The following is a 19,143-nucleotide window of genomic DNA, read 5'->3' as shown; positions in this document are numbered from 1 at the left end:
TGGAGACTGAACTCAGAAGACAGTATCACCCGATAGGCTCACATACAGGGCAGTATCACACATCACAGGCTTGGATACATCTACTTTCTAATTGTCAACGATGAGCTCCTCCTCTAAAGGACCCCCCTCCCCTCACAGTCATCCAGAATGGTCATTATTCCCAAAACAAAGATGGCCGCTGGATGTTTTCCGGTGTTCTCGGTCACATCCGGTTTCACCTCACCCTGATTGGCTAGTAGTTTTCCCGCCCATCGCCCCTTCACGTGTATTCACTGCTGCAGGAACAACACTTGTTTCTATTGGACGGTTGTTGCCAAATTCACTGACAGCAGGCAGAGATTTTGAAAATGGTAAGTGAATGGAAACGTACATCCAGTGACCGGAGACCTGTGCGCTGAGGGCTTGTTACAATGCAGGTAGGAGAGGGGCGCACTTCGTTTCAACACTGTACAGAGCGAGCGCTCCGTACAGCATTAGAATGTATTGGCTGCGATGAGCCGAAGGTATTACTTTGCATAATAACGTCAGAAGTTGATTTATACTGTAAAGAAACATTTCCCGAACTCGGGTTCAGTTCCAAGGTACCAAACCCGAGTTCGGGAAATGGTTTTTACAGTATAAATCAACTTCTGACGTTATTATGTGAAGTCTCGCGAGACTTCGCGAAGTAATACCTTCGGCTCATCAGAGCCAATACATTCTAATGCTGACCGGAGCGCTCGCTCTGTACAGTATTGAAACGAAGTTTTATGCGAATCGACTTCGGATGTTTCAGCCAAAGTCGATTCGCTCATCCCTACGAGGAGACCAAAGACAACTGTAACAACCCCTCAGCTGTGACAAGTACTAGGTCAGGATAGTTGGCAGATGTATGAAAGCAACTAAGCGACTTAGTTGCCCATAGCAGCCAATCACAGAACAGCTTTCATTTTCCAAGAGCACTGTAAGAAATGAAAGCTGCGCTGTGATTGGTTGCTATGGGCAACAGTCTGCGGGCAGACAATAGCAAATGAAGGCTGGGCTGTGATTGGTTGCTATAGGCGGCTGTTTTCAAGGGAGGTATATGAAATCAAAGCTGTCCTGTGATTGGTTGCTAAGGGCAGTATATGAAATGAAAGCTGTACTGTGGTTGCTATGGGCAATCACAAAGTGAAACCTGTCTTGTGATTGGTTGCTAAGGGCACTATATGAAAAGAAAGCTGTCCTTTGGTTGCTATGGTCACAGTTCTCAGGAGCAGTATAGATGGGAGAGAGGAGAGTAACGGGGGAGAGAGGAGAGTAACGGGGGAGAGAGGAGAGTAAGGGGGGAGAGGGAAGAGACGGGAGAGTAACGGGGGAGAGGGGAGAGTAACGGGGGAGAGGGAAGAGACGGGAGAGTAACGGGGGAGAGGGAAGAGACGGGAGAGTAACGGGGGAGAGGGAAGAGACGGAGAGTAACGGGGGAGAGGGAAGAGACGGGAGAGTACGGGGGAGAGGGAAGAGACGGGAGAGTAACGGGGGAGAGGGAAGAGACGGGGAGAGTAACAGGGGGAGAGAGGAGAGACGGGAGAGTGGAAGACGGAGAGGAAAGAGCGACGGGAGAGTAACGGGGGGAGAGACCGGGAGAGTAACGGGGGGAGAGACGGAGAGTAACGGGGGGAGAGACGGGATGAGTAACGGGGGGAGAGACGGGAGAGTAACGGGGGGAGAGACGGGAGAGTAACGGGGGGAGAGAGGAGAGTAACGGGAGAGGGGGGAGAGTAACGGGGGGAGAGATGAGAGACGGGGGAGTAACGGGGGAGAGGAAGAGACGGGAGAGTAACGGGGGGAGAGACGGGAGAGTAACGGGGGAGAGACGGGAGAGTAACGGGGGGAAGAGACGGGAGAGTAACGGGGGGAAGAGACGGGAGAGTAACGGGGGGGAGAGACGGGAGAGTAACGGGGGAGAGACGGGAGAGTAACGGGGGGAGAGACGGGAGAGTAACGGGGGGAGAGACGGAGAGTAACGGGGGAGAGAGGAGAGTAACGGGGAAGGGGGAGAGTAACGGGGGGAGAGATGAGAGACGGGGGAGTAACGGGGGAGAGGACAGGAGAGTAACGAGGGGAGAGAGAAGAGACGGGAGAGTAACGAGGGGAGAGAGAAGAGACGGGAGAGTAACGAGGGGGGAGAGACGGGAGAGTAACGGGGGGAGAAAGAAGAGGATGGGAGAGAAGAGACGGGAGAGTAACGGGGGGGAGAGGTGGATTAGTCGGGCGGCAGAGCTGAGCATAGATTGCAGGGGTGTGAGAGTGATTTGAAACGCGAAGTCTATTAGAAAGTTACAGAACTGTAATGCAGAGATTAGCCGGGTTGTCTGCTTTCTACACACGTTTCTAATATTTAAAAAATTTTAATACTGAAATTTATGTAGAAAGTAGACAACCACAGAAAACAATGCACCAAACGGATATGTCCACTGACTATACTAGCTAGTCATACAAGCAGATATTAAAAGCTGAGACTTTTGCCAATATATTCCTGTCAGGAACACATCGGCGCCCATCATGCACCACAGGAATATATTGGCAAAAGTCTCAGCTTTTAACCGCCTAACGCAGGATCGCGTTCCGGAGGCGGCTGTCTCAGGCAGAGTCACGCATCTATGCGTCATCTCGCGAGACGCGAGATTTCCTGTGAACGCACGCACACAGGCACTGCAGGTAAGCGAGTGGATCTACAGCTTGCCCAGCGGCGATCGTTCGCTGGCAGGCTGTAGATGTGATTTTTTTAACCCCTAACAGGTATATTAGACGCTGTTTTGATAACAGCGTCTAATATACCTGCTACCTGGTCCTCTGGTGGTCCCTTTTGCTTGGATCGACCACCAGAGGACACAGGCAGCTCAGTAATAAGTAGCACCAAACACTACACTACACCCCCCCCCCGGTCACTTATTAACCCCTGATCACCCCATATTAGACTCCCTGATCACCCCCCTGTCATTGATCACCCCCTCTAAGGCTCCATTCAGACGTCCGTATGTGTTTTGCGGATCCGCACATTGCCAGAACTATATAGAAAAAGCCTTTTATTGTCCGCAGTTCGCCCGATCAGGCCTGATCTTGTGCGCACACTTGCGTTCAGTCCGCCCCACCGCAGTGACAGAAATATTTTTTTTTTCTGATCACTGCAAAAACACTGTAAAATCGCTGCGGCGCTATAAAAAGATCACTTTTGAGGGGCATGGCGAGTTCATAGAAGAATTTTTTTTTGTCACAAGTTAGCGGAAATTTTTTATATATTTTTTTCTCTAACAAAGTCTCATATTCCACTAACTTGTGACAAAAAATAAAATCTCACATGAACTCACCATACCCCTCACGGAATCCAAATGCGTCAAATTTTTTAGACATTTCTATTCCAGACTTCTTCTCACGCTTTAGGGCCCCTAAAATGCCAGGGCAGTATAAATACCCCACAAGTGATTCCATTTTGGAAAGAAGACACCCCAAGGTATTCCCTGAGGGGCATAGTGAGTCCATGAAAGATTGAACTTTTTGTCACAAGTTAGCGGAAAAGGGGAGACTTTGTGAGAAAGAACAAAAAAAAAAAACAATTTCCGCTAACTTGTGGCAAAAAAAAAAAACTTCTATGAACTCGCCATGCCCCTCACGGAATACCTTGGGGTGTCTTCTTTCCAAAATGGGGTCACATGTGGGGTATTTATACTTCCCCTGGCATTTTAGGGGTCCTAAAGCGTGAGAAGAAGTCTGGGATCCAAATGGAATTTGGGCCCCTTTGCGCATCTAGGCTGCAAAAAAGTGTCACACATCTGGTATCGCCGTACTCAGGAGAAGTTGGGCAATGTGTTTTGGGGTGTATTTTTACATATACCCATGCTGGGTGAGAGAAATATCTCTGTAAAATGACAACTAAAAATACACCCCAAAACACATTACCCTACTTCTCCTGAGTACGGCGATACCACATGTGTGACACTTTTTTGCAGCCTCGGTGCGCAAAGGGGCCCAAATTCCAAAGAGTATCTTTACGATTTCACAGGGCATTTTTTTACGCATTTGGATTCCAGACTTCTTCTCACGCAGGCCAGTATAAATGCCAGGGCAGTATAAATAACCCACAAGTGACCCCATTTTGGAAAGAAGGTACCCCAAGGTATTTCGTGATGGACATAGTGAGTTCATGGAAGTTTTTTTATTTTTTGTCACAAGTTAGTGGAATATGAGACTTTGTAAGAAAAAAAAAAATCTTCATTTTCCGCTAACTTGTGACAAAAAATAAAAACTTCCATGAACTCACTATGCCCATCAGCGAATACCTTAGGGTGTCTACTTTCCGAAATGGGGTCATTTGTGGGGTTTTTCTACTGTCTGGGCATTGTAGAACCTCAGGAAACATGACAGGTGCTCAGAAAGTCAGAAATTCACATTTTTGTACCATAGTTTGTAAACGCTATAACTTTTGCGCAAACCAATGAATATACACTTATTGCATTTTTTTTTTATCAAAGACATGTAGAACAATAAATTTAGAGAAAAATGTACCGTATATACTCGAGTATAAGCCGACCCGAATATAAGCCGAGGCCCCTAATTTTACCCCCAAAAAATGGGAAAAATTATAGACTCGAGTATAAGACTAGGGTGGGAAATGCAGCAGCTACTGGTAAATTTAAAAAATAAAAAGATACCGTACCAATAAAATTACATTAATTGAGGCATCAGTAGGTTAAAGGTTTTTGAATTTTTATTTCAAAGAAAAACAATATGGTATCAACAATAACTTTAACAGTACAAAAACCAACTAAAGCGAATATTTGATTTTGGGGAAAATATCAGTTCATGCGGATTTTTATGCGAAAATTTGAATGCGATTTTATTTTTATATATTTTTTATTTTATTTTATTTTTATTTTTTTATAAGACGAGGGGCCTTTTTGAGCGCAAAAATATGTGCCAAAAAACTCGTCTTATACTCGAGTATATACGGTATATAGAAATGTAGTTTAATTTGAAATGTTTTACAACTGAAAGTGAAAAATGTCTTTTTTTTTCTTCCAAAAAATTCGGTAAATTTTGATTAAAAACAAAAAATGTAAAAATGTCAGCAGCAATGAAATACCACCAAATGAAAGCTCTATTAGTGAGAAGAAAAGGAGGTAAAATTCATTTGGGTGGTAAGTTGTATGACCGAGCGATAAACGGTGAAAGTAGTGTAGTGCAGAAGTGTAAAAAGTGGCCTGGTCATTACGGGGGTTTTAGCTAGCGGGGCTGAGGTGGTTAAGGGGGTTTCAGCTAGCGGGGTTGAAGTGGTTAATATCTGCTTGTATGACTAGCTAGTATAGTCAGTGGCATATCCGTGATTTATATAATTATATTTTCATCCGCACAATGCTCCGTTTTGTGTAGGATGCCTCTGTGGGGCATGTGGACCGCGCCGGAATCCTCCATTGTACGCATTTTTTGCTGGGGATAGTCGTTTGCTGCGGTCCACATGCGGTGGGGCTGCTCCCCCAATGAAAAACACGCTACAGTGTTTGGGGTTTGAGCAGCTCCCCCAGATTTGCCACTATATTTCTGTGATTTTGTTTTAGAAAGTAGACAACCCCTTTAAGGTTTATAGAACTCTGATCATGTCTTGGCCTTGATTGACAGGTGATGTGACCACGGACAAGGGACAGGCAGTATGGAGGGACGCGTGAAGATCGGTGCGGCTAGTAATGAAATGGAGGCGATAGCAGAAACGGAGGAAGGTCTGACGGGAGAAGCTGCCGTGGAGGGAAGCCATCTTTACAAGGAGGACCAGCAGCTGGTGGTGGCCACCCCATCAGTAGTGATATCAGAGGACAGGATATCGGAGGACACTCTGAAAGGTCAGACAGGAGAAGACATGGCTATGGAGGGAAGCCATCTTTACAAGGAGGACCAGGAGGTGGTCCCTTCAGCAGTGAGTGAGGACCACCCTGGGACCTCGGCAGCCACTCTGAAAGGTCATACAGAAGACATGGCTGTGGAAGGAAGCCATCTTTACAAGGAGGACCAGGAGATGGTCCCTTTAGCAGTGAGTGAGGACCTCCCCGGGACCTCAGAGGACACTCTGAAAGGTCAGACAGAAGACATGGCTGTGGAAGGAAGCCATCTTTACAAAGAGGACCAGGAGGTGGTCCCTTCAGCAGTGAGTGAGGACCACCCCGGGACCTCGGAGGACATTCTGAAAGGTCAGACAGAAGACATGGCTGTGGAAGGAAGCAATCTTTACAAGGAGGACCAGGAGGTGGTCCCTTCAGCAGTCAGTGAGGACCACCCCGGGACCTCAGAGGACAATCTGGAGGGTCATACAGGAGAAGACCTTGTGATGGGTCAGGATTGGGGCAGTGAGAGTGATGTCCACCAGGCTGTGGATGAAACGCTGGACGACCAGGCTAACCTGGAGGACGAGGGTCTTGGACCACCAGCCAAAAAGACCTGCCCTGACCAGACAGACCCAGTGTGCGCTGAGTGCCAGGAGGATGTTGAGGGGGCGTCACATGAGGAGGCGGATCCTGTGCCAGATGCCGAGACCCCAGAGGATGCCTACAGGTGCCAGAGATATCTCACAGCAACCCCTCCCCACCTACCATAGTGTTTGTCACCCAGCTTTCCTGGATCCGCATACACTTGTACTTGAGAAAGCTGCGTGACAATGAATATGGACACCATTACACATTCTCTCCACAGGTGTGCTTGCCTTTCAGAACTCCAGGAAAGCTGGATGGTAACCACCAGACGTATGCCGGCTGTGTTGGTAGTCACCCAGCTTTCCCAGGAGCAGAAGAGGGTGACTTGAGGTTCTGATATTTACTGGGCATGTTTTTGACCGGTGTCCTCTCTTCCAGTCCAGCGCAGTACGACTTCTCCCAGCAGCCGTGGGCTCTGACGGGCGCCTGGGCGGAGTACACCAGTGTCCCAGAGAACTTCCTGAAAGGGTGCAAGTGGTGAGTGCGGATGTCAGCTCTGGGGGCGAATCTACAGGGTGACGCCCCCACTGCGGAAAACGTGTAGGAGAAAGAGGGGACGTGAACTGTCGGATTAGACATACTCTTAGAATTTAAAGGGGAACTCTACCAAAAAAGTGTCAGTATTAATTTCAGAGAAGATCCCAGACTGAAAGAGGAGGCGGCCATGTTAGCCTGCCGGAAGTGACGAGGAACGGGGTTGCTCCTCCTCAGATCGTCACGTCAATGCTGAATTGGGGGCTGTCTTGGTGGTCACCCCTGTGGCTGTGTAGTTGGCTCGGCGGCCACCCCTGTGGCTGTGTAGTTGGCTCGGCGGCCACCCCTGTGGCTGTGTAGTTGGCTCGGCGGCCACCCCTGTGGCTGTGTAGTTGGCTCGGCGGCCACCCCTGTGGCTGTGTAGTTGGCTCGGCGGCCACCCCTGTGGCTGTGTAGTTGGCTCGGCGGCCACCCCTGTGGCTGTGTAGTTGGCTCGGCGGCCACCCCTGTGGCTGTGTAGTTGGCTCGGTGGCCACCCCTTATAACAGTTGGGAATTTCTTGTCGGAAATTCCCCTTTTTACGCAAATCCTGTTGATCTGCAGATCTGTGTCTGCACGGTAGCTATAGTGAAACTCCACTGACGGAAGCCATCTGTCCTGACCGCTCATTGTGACATGTCAGGAGGTGGAGTGCCCCTTTAACGCACAGTCTGCTCCACTGTTACCTGCACAGTATACAGCTGAAGCTCTCGTTTTGAGGGCTATTGGTTTTGTCTTCCAAGGGGTTAATGAGACCCCCATCTCTTAGGAGAGATGAATGTAGTGGTGGCTCTTTAAGACAGAGAGTCCCCGTCCTGTCAGGGTTACTTCTAGAGCCGGGGCTCAGGGTCATTGCACTTAGGGTTAGTTGTAGTCCAGTAGGTGGAGCCAGAGATTTAATTTCCTTGTGTTCTTCATTAAAGTTACCAAACACTGTTCATATCCCCAGGGCCCCGGACGGATCCTGCATCTTATCCAACAGTGATGACAACATCCTGCGCATTTATAACCTTCCTCCAGAGCTGTACTCTGCTGAATGGGACCTACTGCAGGAGATGGTAAGAGGTCACCCTGCAGGGGGAGGAGCAGACTCATAGCTCCTTCTATATGTATCACCCTGCAGGAGGAGGAGCAGACTCATAGCTCCTTCTATATGTATCACCCTGCAGGAGGAGGGGCAGACTCACGGCTCCTTCTATATGTATCACCCTGCAGGGGGAGGGGCAGACTCATAGCTCCTTCTATATGTATCACCCTGCAGGAGGAGGAGCAGACTCATAGCTCCTTCTATATGTATCACCCTGCAGGGGGAGGGGCAGACTCATAGCTCCTTCTATATGTATCACCCTGCAGGGGGAGGAGCAGACTCATAGCTCCTTCTATATGTATCACCCTGCAGGAGGAGAAGCAGACTCATAGCTCCTTCTATATGTATCACCCTGCAGGAGGAGGAGCAGACTCATAGCTCCTTCTATATGTATCACCCTGCAGGAGGAGGAGCAGACTCATAGCTCCCTTCTATATGTATCACCCTGCAGGAGGAGGGGCAGACTCATAGCTCCTTCTATATGTATCACCCTGCAGGAGGAGGAGCAGACTCATAGCTCCTTCTATATGTATCACCCTGCAGGAGGAGGGACAGACTCATAGCTCCTTCTATATGTATCACCCTGCAGGAGGAGGAGCAGACTCATAGCTCCTTCTATATGTATCACCCTGCAGGAGGAGGGGCAGACTCATAGCTCCTTCTATATGTATCACCCTGCAGGAGGAGGAGCAGACTCATAGCTCCTTCTATATGTATCACCCTGCAGGAGGAGGGGCAGACTCATAGCTCCTTCTATATGTATCACCCTGCAGGAGGAGGAGCAGACTCATAGCTCCTTCTATATGTATCACCCTGCAGGAGGAGGGAGCAGACTCATAGCTCCTTCTATATGTATCACCCTGCAGGAGGAGGAGCAGACTCATAGCTCCTTCTATATGTATCACCCTGCAGGAGGAGGGGCAGACTCATAGCTCCTTCTATATGTATCACCCTGCAGGAGGAGGGGCAGACTCATAGCTCCTTCTATATGTATCACCCTGCAGGAGGAGGGGCAGACTCATAGCTCCTTCTATATGTATCACCCTGCAGGAGGAGGGAGCAGACTCATAGCTCCTTCTATATGTATCACCCTGCAGGAGGAGGAGCAGACTCATAGCTCCTTCTATATGTATCACCCTGCAGGAGGAGGGCAGACTCATAGCTCCTTCTATATGTATCACCCTGCAGGAGGAGGGGCAGACTCATAGCTCCTTCTATATATATCACCCTGCAGGAGGAGGGGCAGACTCATAGCTCCATCTATATGTATCACCCTGCAGGAGGAGGAGCAGACTCATAGCTCCCATCTATATGTATCACCCTGCAGGAGGAGGTGCAGACTCATAGCTCCTTCTATATGTATCACCCTGCAGGAGGAGGGGCAGACTCATAGCTCCTTCTATAGTATCACCCTGCAGGAGGAGGGGCAGACTCATAGCTCCTTCTATATGTATCACCCTGCAGGAGGAGGGGCAGACTCATAGCTCCTTCTATATGTATCACCCTGCAGGAGGAGGAGCAGACTCATAGCTCCTTCTATATGTATCACCCTGCAGGAGGAGGAGCAGACTCATAGCTCCTTCTATATGTATCACCCTGCAGGAGGAGGAGCAGACTCATAGCTCCTTCTACTGCAGGAGGCGGGCAGACTCATAGCCCTTACCTGCAGGAGGAGGGGCAGACTCATAGCTCCTTCTATATGTATCACCCTGCAGGAGGAGGGGCAGACTCATAGCTCCTTCTATATGTATCACCCTGCAGGAGGAGGGGCAGACTCATAGCTCCTTCTATATGTATCACCCTGCAGGAGGGGGGCAGACTCATAGCTCCTTCTATATGTATCACCCTGCAGGAGGAGGAGCAGACACATAGCTCCTTCTATATGTATCACCCTGCAGGGGGAGGGGCAGACACATAGCTCCTTCTATATGTATCACCCTGCAGGAGGAGGAGCAGACTCATAGCTCCTTCTATATGTATCACCCTGCAGGGGGAGGGGCAGACTCATAGCACCTTCTATATGTATCACCCTGCAGGAGGAGGGGGGCAGACTCATAGCTCCTTCTATATGTATCACCCTGCAGGAGGAGGGGCAGACTCATAGCTCCTTCTATATGTATCACCCTGCAGAAGGAGGAGCAGACTCATAGCTCCTTCTATATGTATCACCCTGCAGGAGGAGGAGCAGACTCATAGCTCCTTCTATATGTATCACCCTGCAGGAGGAGGGGCAGACTCATAGCTCCCTTCTATATGTATCACCCTGCAGGAGGAGGAGCAGACTCATAGCTCCTTCTATATGTATCACCCTGCAGGAGGAGGAGCAGACTCATAGCTCTTTCTATATGTATCACCCTGCAGGAGGAGGGGCACAGTGTCATATGGCAGTTTTGGCCCCACAGATTCAAGCTCTTGTCTTCTAGGGGCCGGTTCTCCGTATGTCGGAGGGAGACACCATTTACGATTATTGTTGGCATCCTCTCATGAACTCCAGTGACCCGGCCTCCTGCTTGTAAGTGTCCTGTAAGGCTCTTTTCACACTGCTGATTCAGCTGGGGGTTTGTTACAATGTATCGTCTATTACACTGACCCTCTAATCTCTCCCTCAGTGTCGCCAGCAGCAGCAGAGACAACCCCATTCATGTTTGGGATGCCTTCACCGGAGACCTCAAGGCTTCTTACCGACCCTATAACCATTTGGTAAGTGCCGCATGCTAAGTGACCCCTCAGGGGGGGGGAGGGGTACACCTTTCGCAGTCTGTATTTATGACTATCTTCCCCAGGATGAGCTGACGGCCGCTCACTCGCTGTGCTTCTCGCCGGACGGATCTCGCCTGTTTTGCGGGTTTGATAAGATGGTTCGGGTATTTGACACTTCTCGGCCTGGAAGAGACTGTGAATGTCGCCCCACTTTCCGTAAGTGCGCCTTTTTGGCCTCTGTCCAGGGGCATCCCTTCCGGTAGACTTCATTACTCCTTATGGCTCATCACCCAGCTTTCCCAGAAGAAGATAATGTATAATGACGGCAGGTCTTTCTTTCTAACGTGTCTTCCAGAGAAGAAGCTGGGTCAGCCGGGGATCATCTCCTGCATTGCGTTCAGCCCGGCTCAGGACATATACGCCTGCGGCTCGTACTCCAGGTGTCTGGGCCTCTACTCCTACGAAGAAGGGGTGACGCTGGCCGTCCTGCACGGCCCCATAGGAGGGGTCACCCACCTGCTGTTCTCTGCGGACGGGCGCTGCGTGTTCTCCGGGGGCAGAAAAGTAAATGATGTAGATAAGTACATATATATAGATGATCAGGTTGTGCAGTCTTTGTTAAAATCCAAGTCTTTATTAAATAATAGGCCACAAAAAAGGGAGAAAATCTTTGCTTACACGTTTCGAGAGACAGATGGCGCTCTTAAGCTAATTTCAGACAAGCACGTCCACTGCGGGAATCGTGCTCCAGGTGGACACTGCTCCTGTGACGAGATTTATAATGCTGTGCGTCTCTGCCCGACCTCCGCTGTAAGGATTTGTACTGACGGCATTATGTGAGTACAGTTGATTACAGCTAAGGACGGGCAGAGACGCACAGCATTATAAATCTCGTCACAGGAGCAGTGTCCACCTGGAGCATATTTCCCGCAGTGGACGTGCTCGCATTAAGGCTACATGCACACGAACGTTGTTTGTTTCCGTGTCCATTCCGTTTTTTGGCGGATAGGATGCGGACCCATTCATTTCAATGTGTCCTCAAAAAATGCGGACAGTTTGTCCGTTCCGTAGCCCTGCAAAAAAATAGAACGTGTCATGTTGTTACAATGGGTCCGTAAAAAAACAAACAGATGGCACCCGTTTTTAGTTTTTTTTTTTGCGGACCGCAAAACACATACGGTCGTGTGCATGTAGCTTAAAGGGGTTGTCTGGCTTCAGCAACTGGCATTTGTTATGTATAGTAAGTTACTAATGTATTGTGATTGTCCATATTGCCTTCTTTGCTGTCTGGATTCATTTTTGCATCACATTATACACGGCTCGTTTACATGGTTACGACCGCCCTGCAATCCATCAGAGGTGGTCGTGCTTGCACATTATATGGAAAAGTGCTGGCCTCTCTGGTGGCCGGGACTGTGTGAGCTCACGTAGGCTGGTGCTTTTTTTCCTATAGTGTTCAAGCACGACCGCCAATGCTGTATTACAGGGTGGTCGTAACCATGGAAACAAGCAGAGTATAATGTGATGGAAGAATGACTCCAGCCAGCAAAGGAAGCAATATGGACAATTACAATACATTGGTAAGTGCCTTGTATTAACTTTGTCTACATGATAAATGCTATTTGCTGAAGTGAGACAACCCCTTTAAAGAGGCTCCGTCACCTGTTTCCAGTATACCATGCTAGACATATAGTGAGGTAGGGCCCCAAACGCTGATCACAGACATGCCTGTATTTCCCTCGCACTGTAAAATCCACAAAAAAATATATGCTAATGAGCAAACCGGAGCACTCGGAGGCGCACCTATTGCTTCTGAGCACCGCATCTCCGACGCCCTCCTGCCTGTTAGTGCCGCCCTGTTTGTAATAAAAACATTGCCCAGTCATTTGATTGACAGCGCTAGACCACTGTCGATCTCGGCAAGTCCAATTCCTCAAGTGCGCACGCGCCGTCCCTGCACCCAGAAGTGCCGGCGCGTTCTGCTTCAGAGGGAGCGGAGGAGCTTGTCTTCAGGGAGGATGGCTTGCGCACTTGAGGAATTGGACTGGCCGAGATCGACCGTGCAAGTGTAGTGCGCACGCGCCGTCAAAAGTTGGAGTGCGGACGCGCGAGATCTCAGTGGTCTAGCGCTGTCAATCAAATGAATGGGCGATGTTTTTATTACATAGAGGGCAGCACTACCAGGCAGGAGGGCGTCGGAGATGCGGTGCTCAGAAGCAATAGGCGCGCCTCCGAGTGCTCTGTTATTTTTTTACGTGGATTTTACAGTGCGAGGGAAATACAGGCATGTCTGTGATCAGCGTTTGGGGCCCTACCTCACTATATGTCTAGCATGGTATACTGGAAACAGGTGACGGAGACTCTTTAAATGAGACTTGCTCATAGCACAGTATGTGATTAAACCCAAGCATGCTGAGAAGGGATCGGATACGGGACTAAGCGCACATTACAATCTATCCAGATGAGGTCTGTTTTCAAGCTCATCCCTTTTGGGTGGCGGCTGCCAAACATCAAGATGCAACAGATTGGAGTTTTCTTCTTCTCGATGGATGCGCCTTCTCAATACATTTCATTTGCAGCAGCTCGATGTCGCTTTGGGGCTCATTACCCAAATGTGCTCCACAGAAGTTTCCACGTTTAGGGTTTCTGATGCTATTCAGATATACTACAATCCTGATTCTAAGGCCTAATGTACACGACCATATTTGTGGTCCGCAAAATAGGGATACTGCATCCTTGTTTTTTGTGAACCCATTGACTTCAATGGGTCCTTGGTCCGCATTTTGCCGCCAAGTATGGGCCATCCTATCCCTTTTTTGCAGAATGGAAATACAGATGAGGAAAGCGCACGGATCATCGATGTGTTTTCTGCACCCGCATGTCTGTTCTCGTGGACCATGGACCCATTGAAGTCAACGGGTCCGCAAAAAAAATAAAGACGGCACAGGACCCTATTTCTTTTAATTTATCCCATGCTAAGAGCGCATCTGTCACTCGAAACTTGTAAGTGAAGATATTTTTATTTTTTTTAAAGAAAAACTGCAGCACTTTCAATGTAGTGAAAAGAAAAAGGTCCTTTATTCACCCGTGCGACGTTTCAGTCCGCTTACTGGGACCGTTATCAAGCCTCAAGGCGGTAAGCGGACTGAAACGTCGCACGGGCGAATAAAGGACCTTTTTCTTTTCACTACATTGAAAGTGCTGCAGTTTTTATTTATTTGACGATTGGTTGCGTCTGTACTGCCGGCACGCCAGACTTTAAGTACGGTTAGTTCTGCCTTGGATTTTACTTTTTTTTTTAAATATATATATCAGCTGTAATTTGAGGGGATTTACATCCAAATAAGGTGAACGGTGCAGGAATTACAACAGTTTGCATATGTGCCTCCCACTTGTTAAGGGACCAAAAGTAATGGGACAATTGTCTTCTCGGCTGTCCCATGGCCGGTGTGTGTTATTCCCTCATTATCCCAATTACATTGAGCAGATAAAAGGTCCAGAGGTCATTTCCAGTCTATCTGCATTTGGAATCTGTTGCTGTCAACTCTCAAGATGAGATCCAAAGAGCTGTCGCCATCAGTGAAGCCATCATTAGGCTGAAAAAACACAACAAGCCCATCAGAGAGATAGCAAAAACATTAGGCGCGGCCAAAACAACAGTTTGGAACATCCTCAAAAAGAAGGAACGCACCGGTGAGCTCAGCAGCACCAAAAGACCCGGAAGGCCACTGAAAACAACTGTGGTGGATGACCGAAGAATTCTTTGCCTGGTGAAGAAAACGCCCTTCACAACAGTTGGCTAGATCAAGAACACTCTCCAGGAGGTAGGTGTATGTGTGTCAAAGTCAACAATCAAGAGAAGACTTCACCAGAGTGAATACAGAGGGTTCACCACAAGATGTAAACCATTGGTGATCCTCAAAAACAGGAAGGCCAGATTAGAGTTTGCCAAACGACATCTAAAAAAGCCTTCACAGTTCTGGAACAACATCCTATGGACAGATGAGACCAAGATCAACTTGTACCAGAGCGATGGGAAGAGAAGAGTATGGAGAAGGAAAGGAACTGCTCATGATCCTAAGCATACCACCTCTTCAGTGAAGCATGCTGGTGGTAGTGTCATGGCGTGGGCATGTATGGCTGCCAATGGAACTGGTTCTCTTGTATTTATTGATGATGTGACTGCTGACAGAAGCAGCAGGATGAATTCTGAAGTGTTTCGGGCAATATTATCTGCTCATATTCAGCCAAATGCTTCAGAACTCATTGGACGGCGCTTCACAGGGCAGATGGACAATGACCCGAAGCATACTGCAAAAGCAACCAAAGAGTTTTTTAAGGGAAAGAAGTGGAATGTTCTGCAATGGCCGAGTCAATCACCGGATCTGAATCCGATTGAGCTGCATTTCACTTGCTGAAGACAAAACTGAAGGTAAAATGCCCCAAGAACAAGCAGGGACTGAAGACAGTTGCAGTAGAGGCCTGGCAGAGCATCACCAGGGATGAGACCCAGCGTCTGGTGATGTCTATGCGTTCCTGACTTCAGGCTGTAATTGACTGCAAAGGATTTGCAACCAAGTATTAAAAAGAGAAAGTTTGATTTATGATTATTATTCTGTCCCATTACTTTTGGTCCCTTAACAAGTGGGAGGCACATATGCAAACTGCTGTAATTCCTGCACCGTTCACCTGATTTGGATGTAAATACCCTAAAGCTGACAGTCTGCAGGTAAAGCTGACAGTCTGCAGGTAAAGCTGACAGTCTGCAGGTAAAGCTGACAGTCTGCAGGTAAAGCTGACAGTCTGCAGGTAAAGCACATCTTGTTTGTTTCATTTCAAACCCATTGTGGTGGTGTATAGAGCCAGAAATGTCAGAATTGTGTCCATGTCCCAATATTTATGGACCTGACTGTATATGTATGTCCCCATGTTACACACACACACACAATTTGTCATCATATTTATGCATGTATGATACTCATAATATATTTGTAAGGACAGTAGTGTACATACATACAATATATACACACACACATATACATTTATCTTAAGTATTAATGAATTGGTTATTATATATTTTTATAAAATAAATATAGCAGGTAAATAATATTAACGTCCGTCTAGGAAATCTTCTATAGTTAAGGGAGAATCGGTTTGGTATTTAGATAGTTCGGTTTCCATAGAGACCGGTATTTTTTAGTTTTTCCTAAAGGTAGTGAATATGATGCATATTTAGTTTCCATGCTGTGTGCGTGTGAGAGCGATGGCCGTACTTCTGAGATGGTGGGGCTTTCTGGGCTTTTCCATTTCTGTGCCATGAGGCTTCTTGCGGCCGGTATTATATGGGATCCCACTGGTTTGGTAGGTTGTGGGATAGATTGATTTGGTAGAAAACATGAGGCAAAGTCTGGAGATGGTTGGATGTTTATATGGAGCATCTTGTTTAGTTTTTCAAATACCGTTTTCCAAAAAGTTTTTGGAGATGGGTTCCTTGGGCTCCACACTTCTTCCAGCGCAGGTCAGAGTAGCCGGGCTCCATGTGGTTTAGTATTACCGCTGTCAGGTGCCATCTCAGGAGTGTTTTCCGTGAGAGTTCACACTGGTGCGTTCCTTTTGGATATTTCATCAGTCCAGTTGGACGCAGATCTCCAATTTTCGGGTGAAGAGGTGGTTCCTAGGTCTCTTTCCCATTGTAGTAGATATTTATTTTTTAACTTCTCTTCACTAATATCAGCGTAGACGTTAGAAATACCTTTCGTTATAGGATTTTGAGTAGAAAAGAATATAAATGCAGATTTAGGAAAAATTGGGTCGTTTATCCGGATTTGGGAAAAAGAATGTCTGTCTGATTCTTAAATGTTTGTAGAAGTCTGTTTTAGGTAACGGCTATTGGGAAGCTTAATGGGTGAAGGAGTGTAATTTGTGTCGGTTATTTGGGTCGGTTAAGTCTTTAATTCTTTTTATTCCGTTTTTTTTTTCCCCAGTTTTTGTAAAAAAAAATTCATATAAAAGTGTTTTTATTTATTTATTTTTATTTAAAGGGGTATTCCTATCTTAGACAATGGGGGCATATCACTAGGATATGACCCCATTGTCTGATAGGTGCGGGTCCCACCTCTGGAACCCGCACCTACAAGGAGAACAGACCCAGGGAGAGTTGTGGCTGGAGGACCCCGGGTTTCCCATCCACCACCAGGTGCAGCTCCCCACCTCTCCCATTGAAGTGAATGGGAGTGCACCGTGCATGCGCGGCCACCACTCCCATTCATTTCTATGGGGCCGACGGAAATAGCCGAGCCAGTGCATTTCTATGCAGGGCGGCCGCGCATGCGCAGTGCACCCTTTTCAACTTTCTCCGCTCCGTTCTCCTTGTAGGTGCGGGTCCCAGAGGTGGACAATCAGACAATGGAGGGCATATCCTAGCGATATGCCCCAATTGTCCAAGATGGGATAACCCCTTTTAATAAATGTTTTTTGTTTTTAACCACTTAATAGTCTCACAAGGGGACTATAACAGCCAACATTTTCATAGTGCATTGTATTTTAAAATCTATCTCTATAGTGCGTTGCATTTTAATGTCAGTTCTGTACTGACATTGACCAGCAGGCTGCGCCAGAGAAGCACAGCCTGCTGGAAAATACTCAAGGCTGGCTTGGAGCCTATATCAGACCCCAGCCAGCCTTTATACACATCGGCACCCTGTGATCGCATTTGCAGGGTGCTAATGGGAGACAGAGGGAGTCCGCTCCCTCTGTCAGCACTTTACATGTGGCAGGAGCTATTGCCCGTGGCATGTCAAACAGCCCGGATCGGCACTCCTGCCAGTCCGGGCTGTTAGAGCAGGACCACGGCTCAAGCCCCCCGTTCCGTGCTGCATGGTGGACCCGTGCAGCGCTTAGACTGGACCGCCGTAAAAAGCTTTGGCCCAGCCTAATAGACTGTATTCTCCTGTCCTACAGTCGTCCTATCCTCTGAAATGGCCGCTAACAGGGAGCAATAGACTGTATTCTCCTGTCCTACAGTCATCCTCCCCCCTGAAATGGCAGATAACAGGAAGCAATAGACTGTATTCTCCTGTCCTACAGTCAACCTCTCCTCTGAAATGGCCGATAACAGGGAGCAATAGACTGTATTCTCCTGTCCTACAGTCATCCTCTCCCCGGCCTGGAATGGCTGATAACAGAGAGCAGTAGGTTGCATTCGCGGTTACTACATTCTGTAGGACATTTGTAAGGACCCCTCTAAGTGTCATCTGTGTAACACTCCTTGCAGGACCCAGAGATCTTGTGCTGGGACGTCCGTCACCCCGGGCAGGTGCTGACCTCCCTGAGGCGCAGTGTGACCACCAACCAGAGGGTGTACTTTGACACGGACAGGTGAGTGTCGGCTTGGCCCCATCGTCTGCTCATTCCGGTATTGTGATACGTTTCATGTGTGCTGGTCTCCTCGTCCTCACAGCTTGGGCCGGTACCTGGTCAGCGGGGACACGGAGGGGGTGGTGTCTGTCTGGGACATGTCGTCTCCGCCGGTGGAGGGAGTGTTGTCACCAGCGCTGCAGTTCCAGGCACAGACTGACTGCGTCAACGGCGTCAGGTGGGTGAAAGCTGCGGCCCGGCAGACTTTAATCTTTTTTTTATTAAATTCAATTTTTCCTGAAAAATCTGATTACAGGAAATGTGACCTATTCGTCTCACAGGGTCAGATCAGCAATTCTTTTTACTTTTATCACAGCTGTCCACATAAAAAAGCTGATTGCTGAAGCCTCACAAGTTTAGGTTTCTAACAAGGTCTCTGCTTGCTGTCAGTGAACTGTAATGAGTAATCCCCTTCCTATTTCTGCCTTCAGCCTGCACCCATCTCTACCCATCCTGGCCACGACGTCGGGACAACGGAAGTTTCCGGAGTCAGAAGACAGCGGAGATGAGACCCATCAGGAAGCAGAAGGAGCGAAACGCAGCAGAGCTGGAGAGAACGCGCTGCGGCTCTGGTGGTGCGGAGGCAGCAGCAGTGATGCCAAGTAGTGGGGCACAGCCGGAGAGACATTGTGCTGCCACATAGAGGGGGACAGGGGATTCCCTCAGTTTTTGTATTTCTGGGTATTATATTTTGTACATATGTATCCCTGTAGGTATCTGTAAATATTTTATACCTTGTGTACAGCCTGAACGCAATAAAGAGTCTCGCACAATTGTGTCCTGTTGCACCTTATGGAATGGGGGTGCAGTGGAGAATTGGTGAAGGTATGGCGGAGATGGTCCCACGCAAGGGCTGGTGCTATATTCGCACATCACCTGACTACCATCTAAGCAGAAGCAAGTGACCACTGCAGTAGTCACACACACAAAATGCAGAAAAATAACATTGTA

At 48.2% G+C, this 19,143-nt stretch overlaps 1 protein-coding gene across 1 annotated transcript; it reads left to right on the top strand.

Moving 5' to 3' along the window:
• Positions 1 to 245: 245 nt before the first annotated feature.
• Positions 246 to 18,965, top strand: WRAP53 (WD repeat containing antisense to TP53). The gene is made up of 11 exons (XM_044282895.1): positions 246 to 350; positions 5,635 to 6,558; positions 6,855 to 6,953; positions 7,939 to 8,047; positions 10,500 to 10,588; positions 10,686 to 10,776; positions 10,860 to 10,992; positions 11,132 to 11,340; positions 18,050 to 18,153; positions 18,236 to 18,370; positions 18,624 to 18,965. The coding sequence occupies exons 2-11, from the start codon at positions 5,666 to 5,668 to the stop codon at positions 18,796 to 18,798; spliced, it is 2,037 nt and encodes a 678-aa protein (XP_044138830.1). The 5' UTR covers positions 246 to 350; positions 5,635 to 5,665; the 3' UTR covers positions 18,799 to 18,965.
• Positions 18,966 to 19,143: the final 178 nt, after the last annotated feature.

This window comes from Bufo gargarizans, chromosome 2 (assembly GCF_014858855.1).
Source record: "Bufo gargarizans isolate SCDJY-AF-19 chromosome 2, ASM1485885v1, whole genome shotgun sequence".
Classification (NCBI taxonomy): Eukaryota; Metazoa; Chordata; class Amphibia; order Anura; family Bufonidae; genus Bufo; species Bufo gargarizans.
This window is presented reverse-complemented; position numbering and strand designations above follow the sequence as displayed.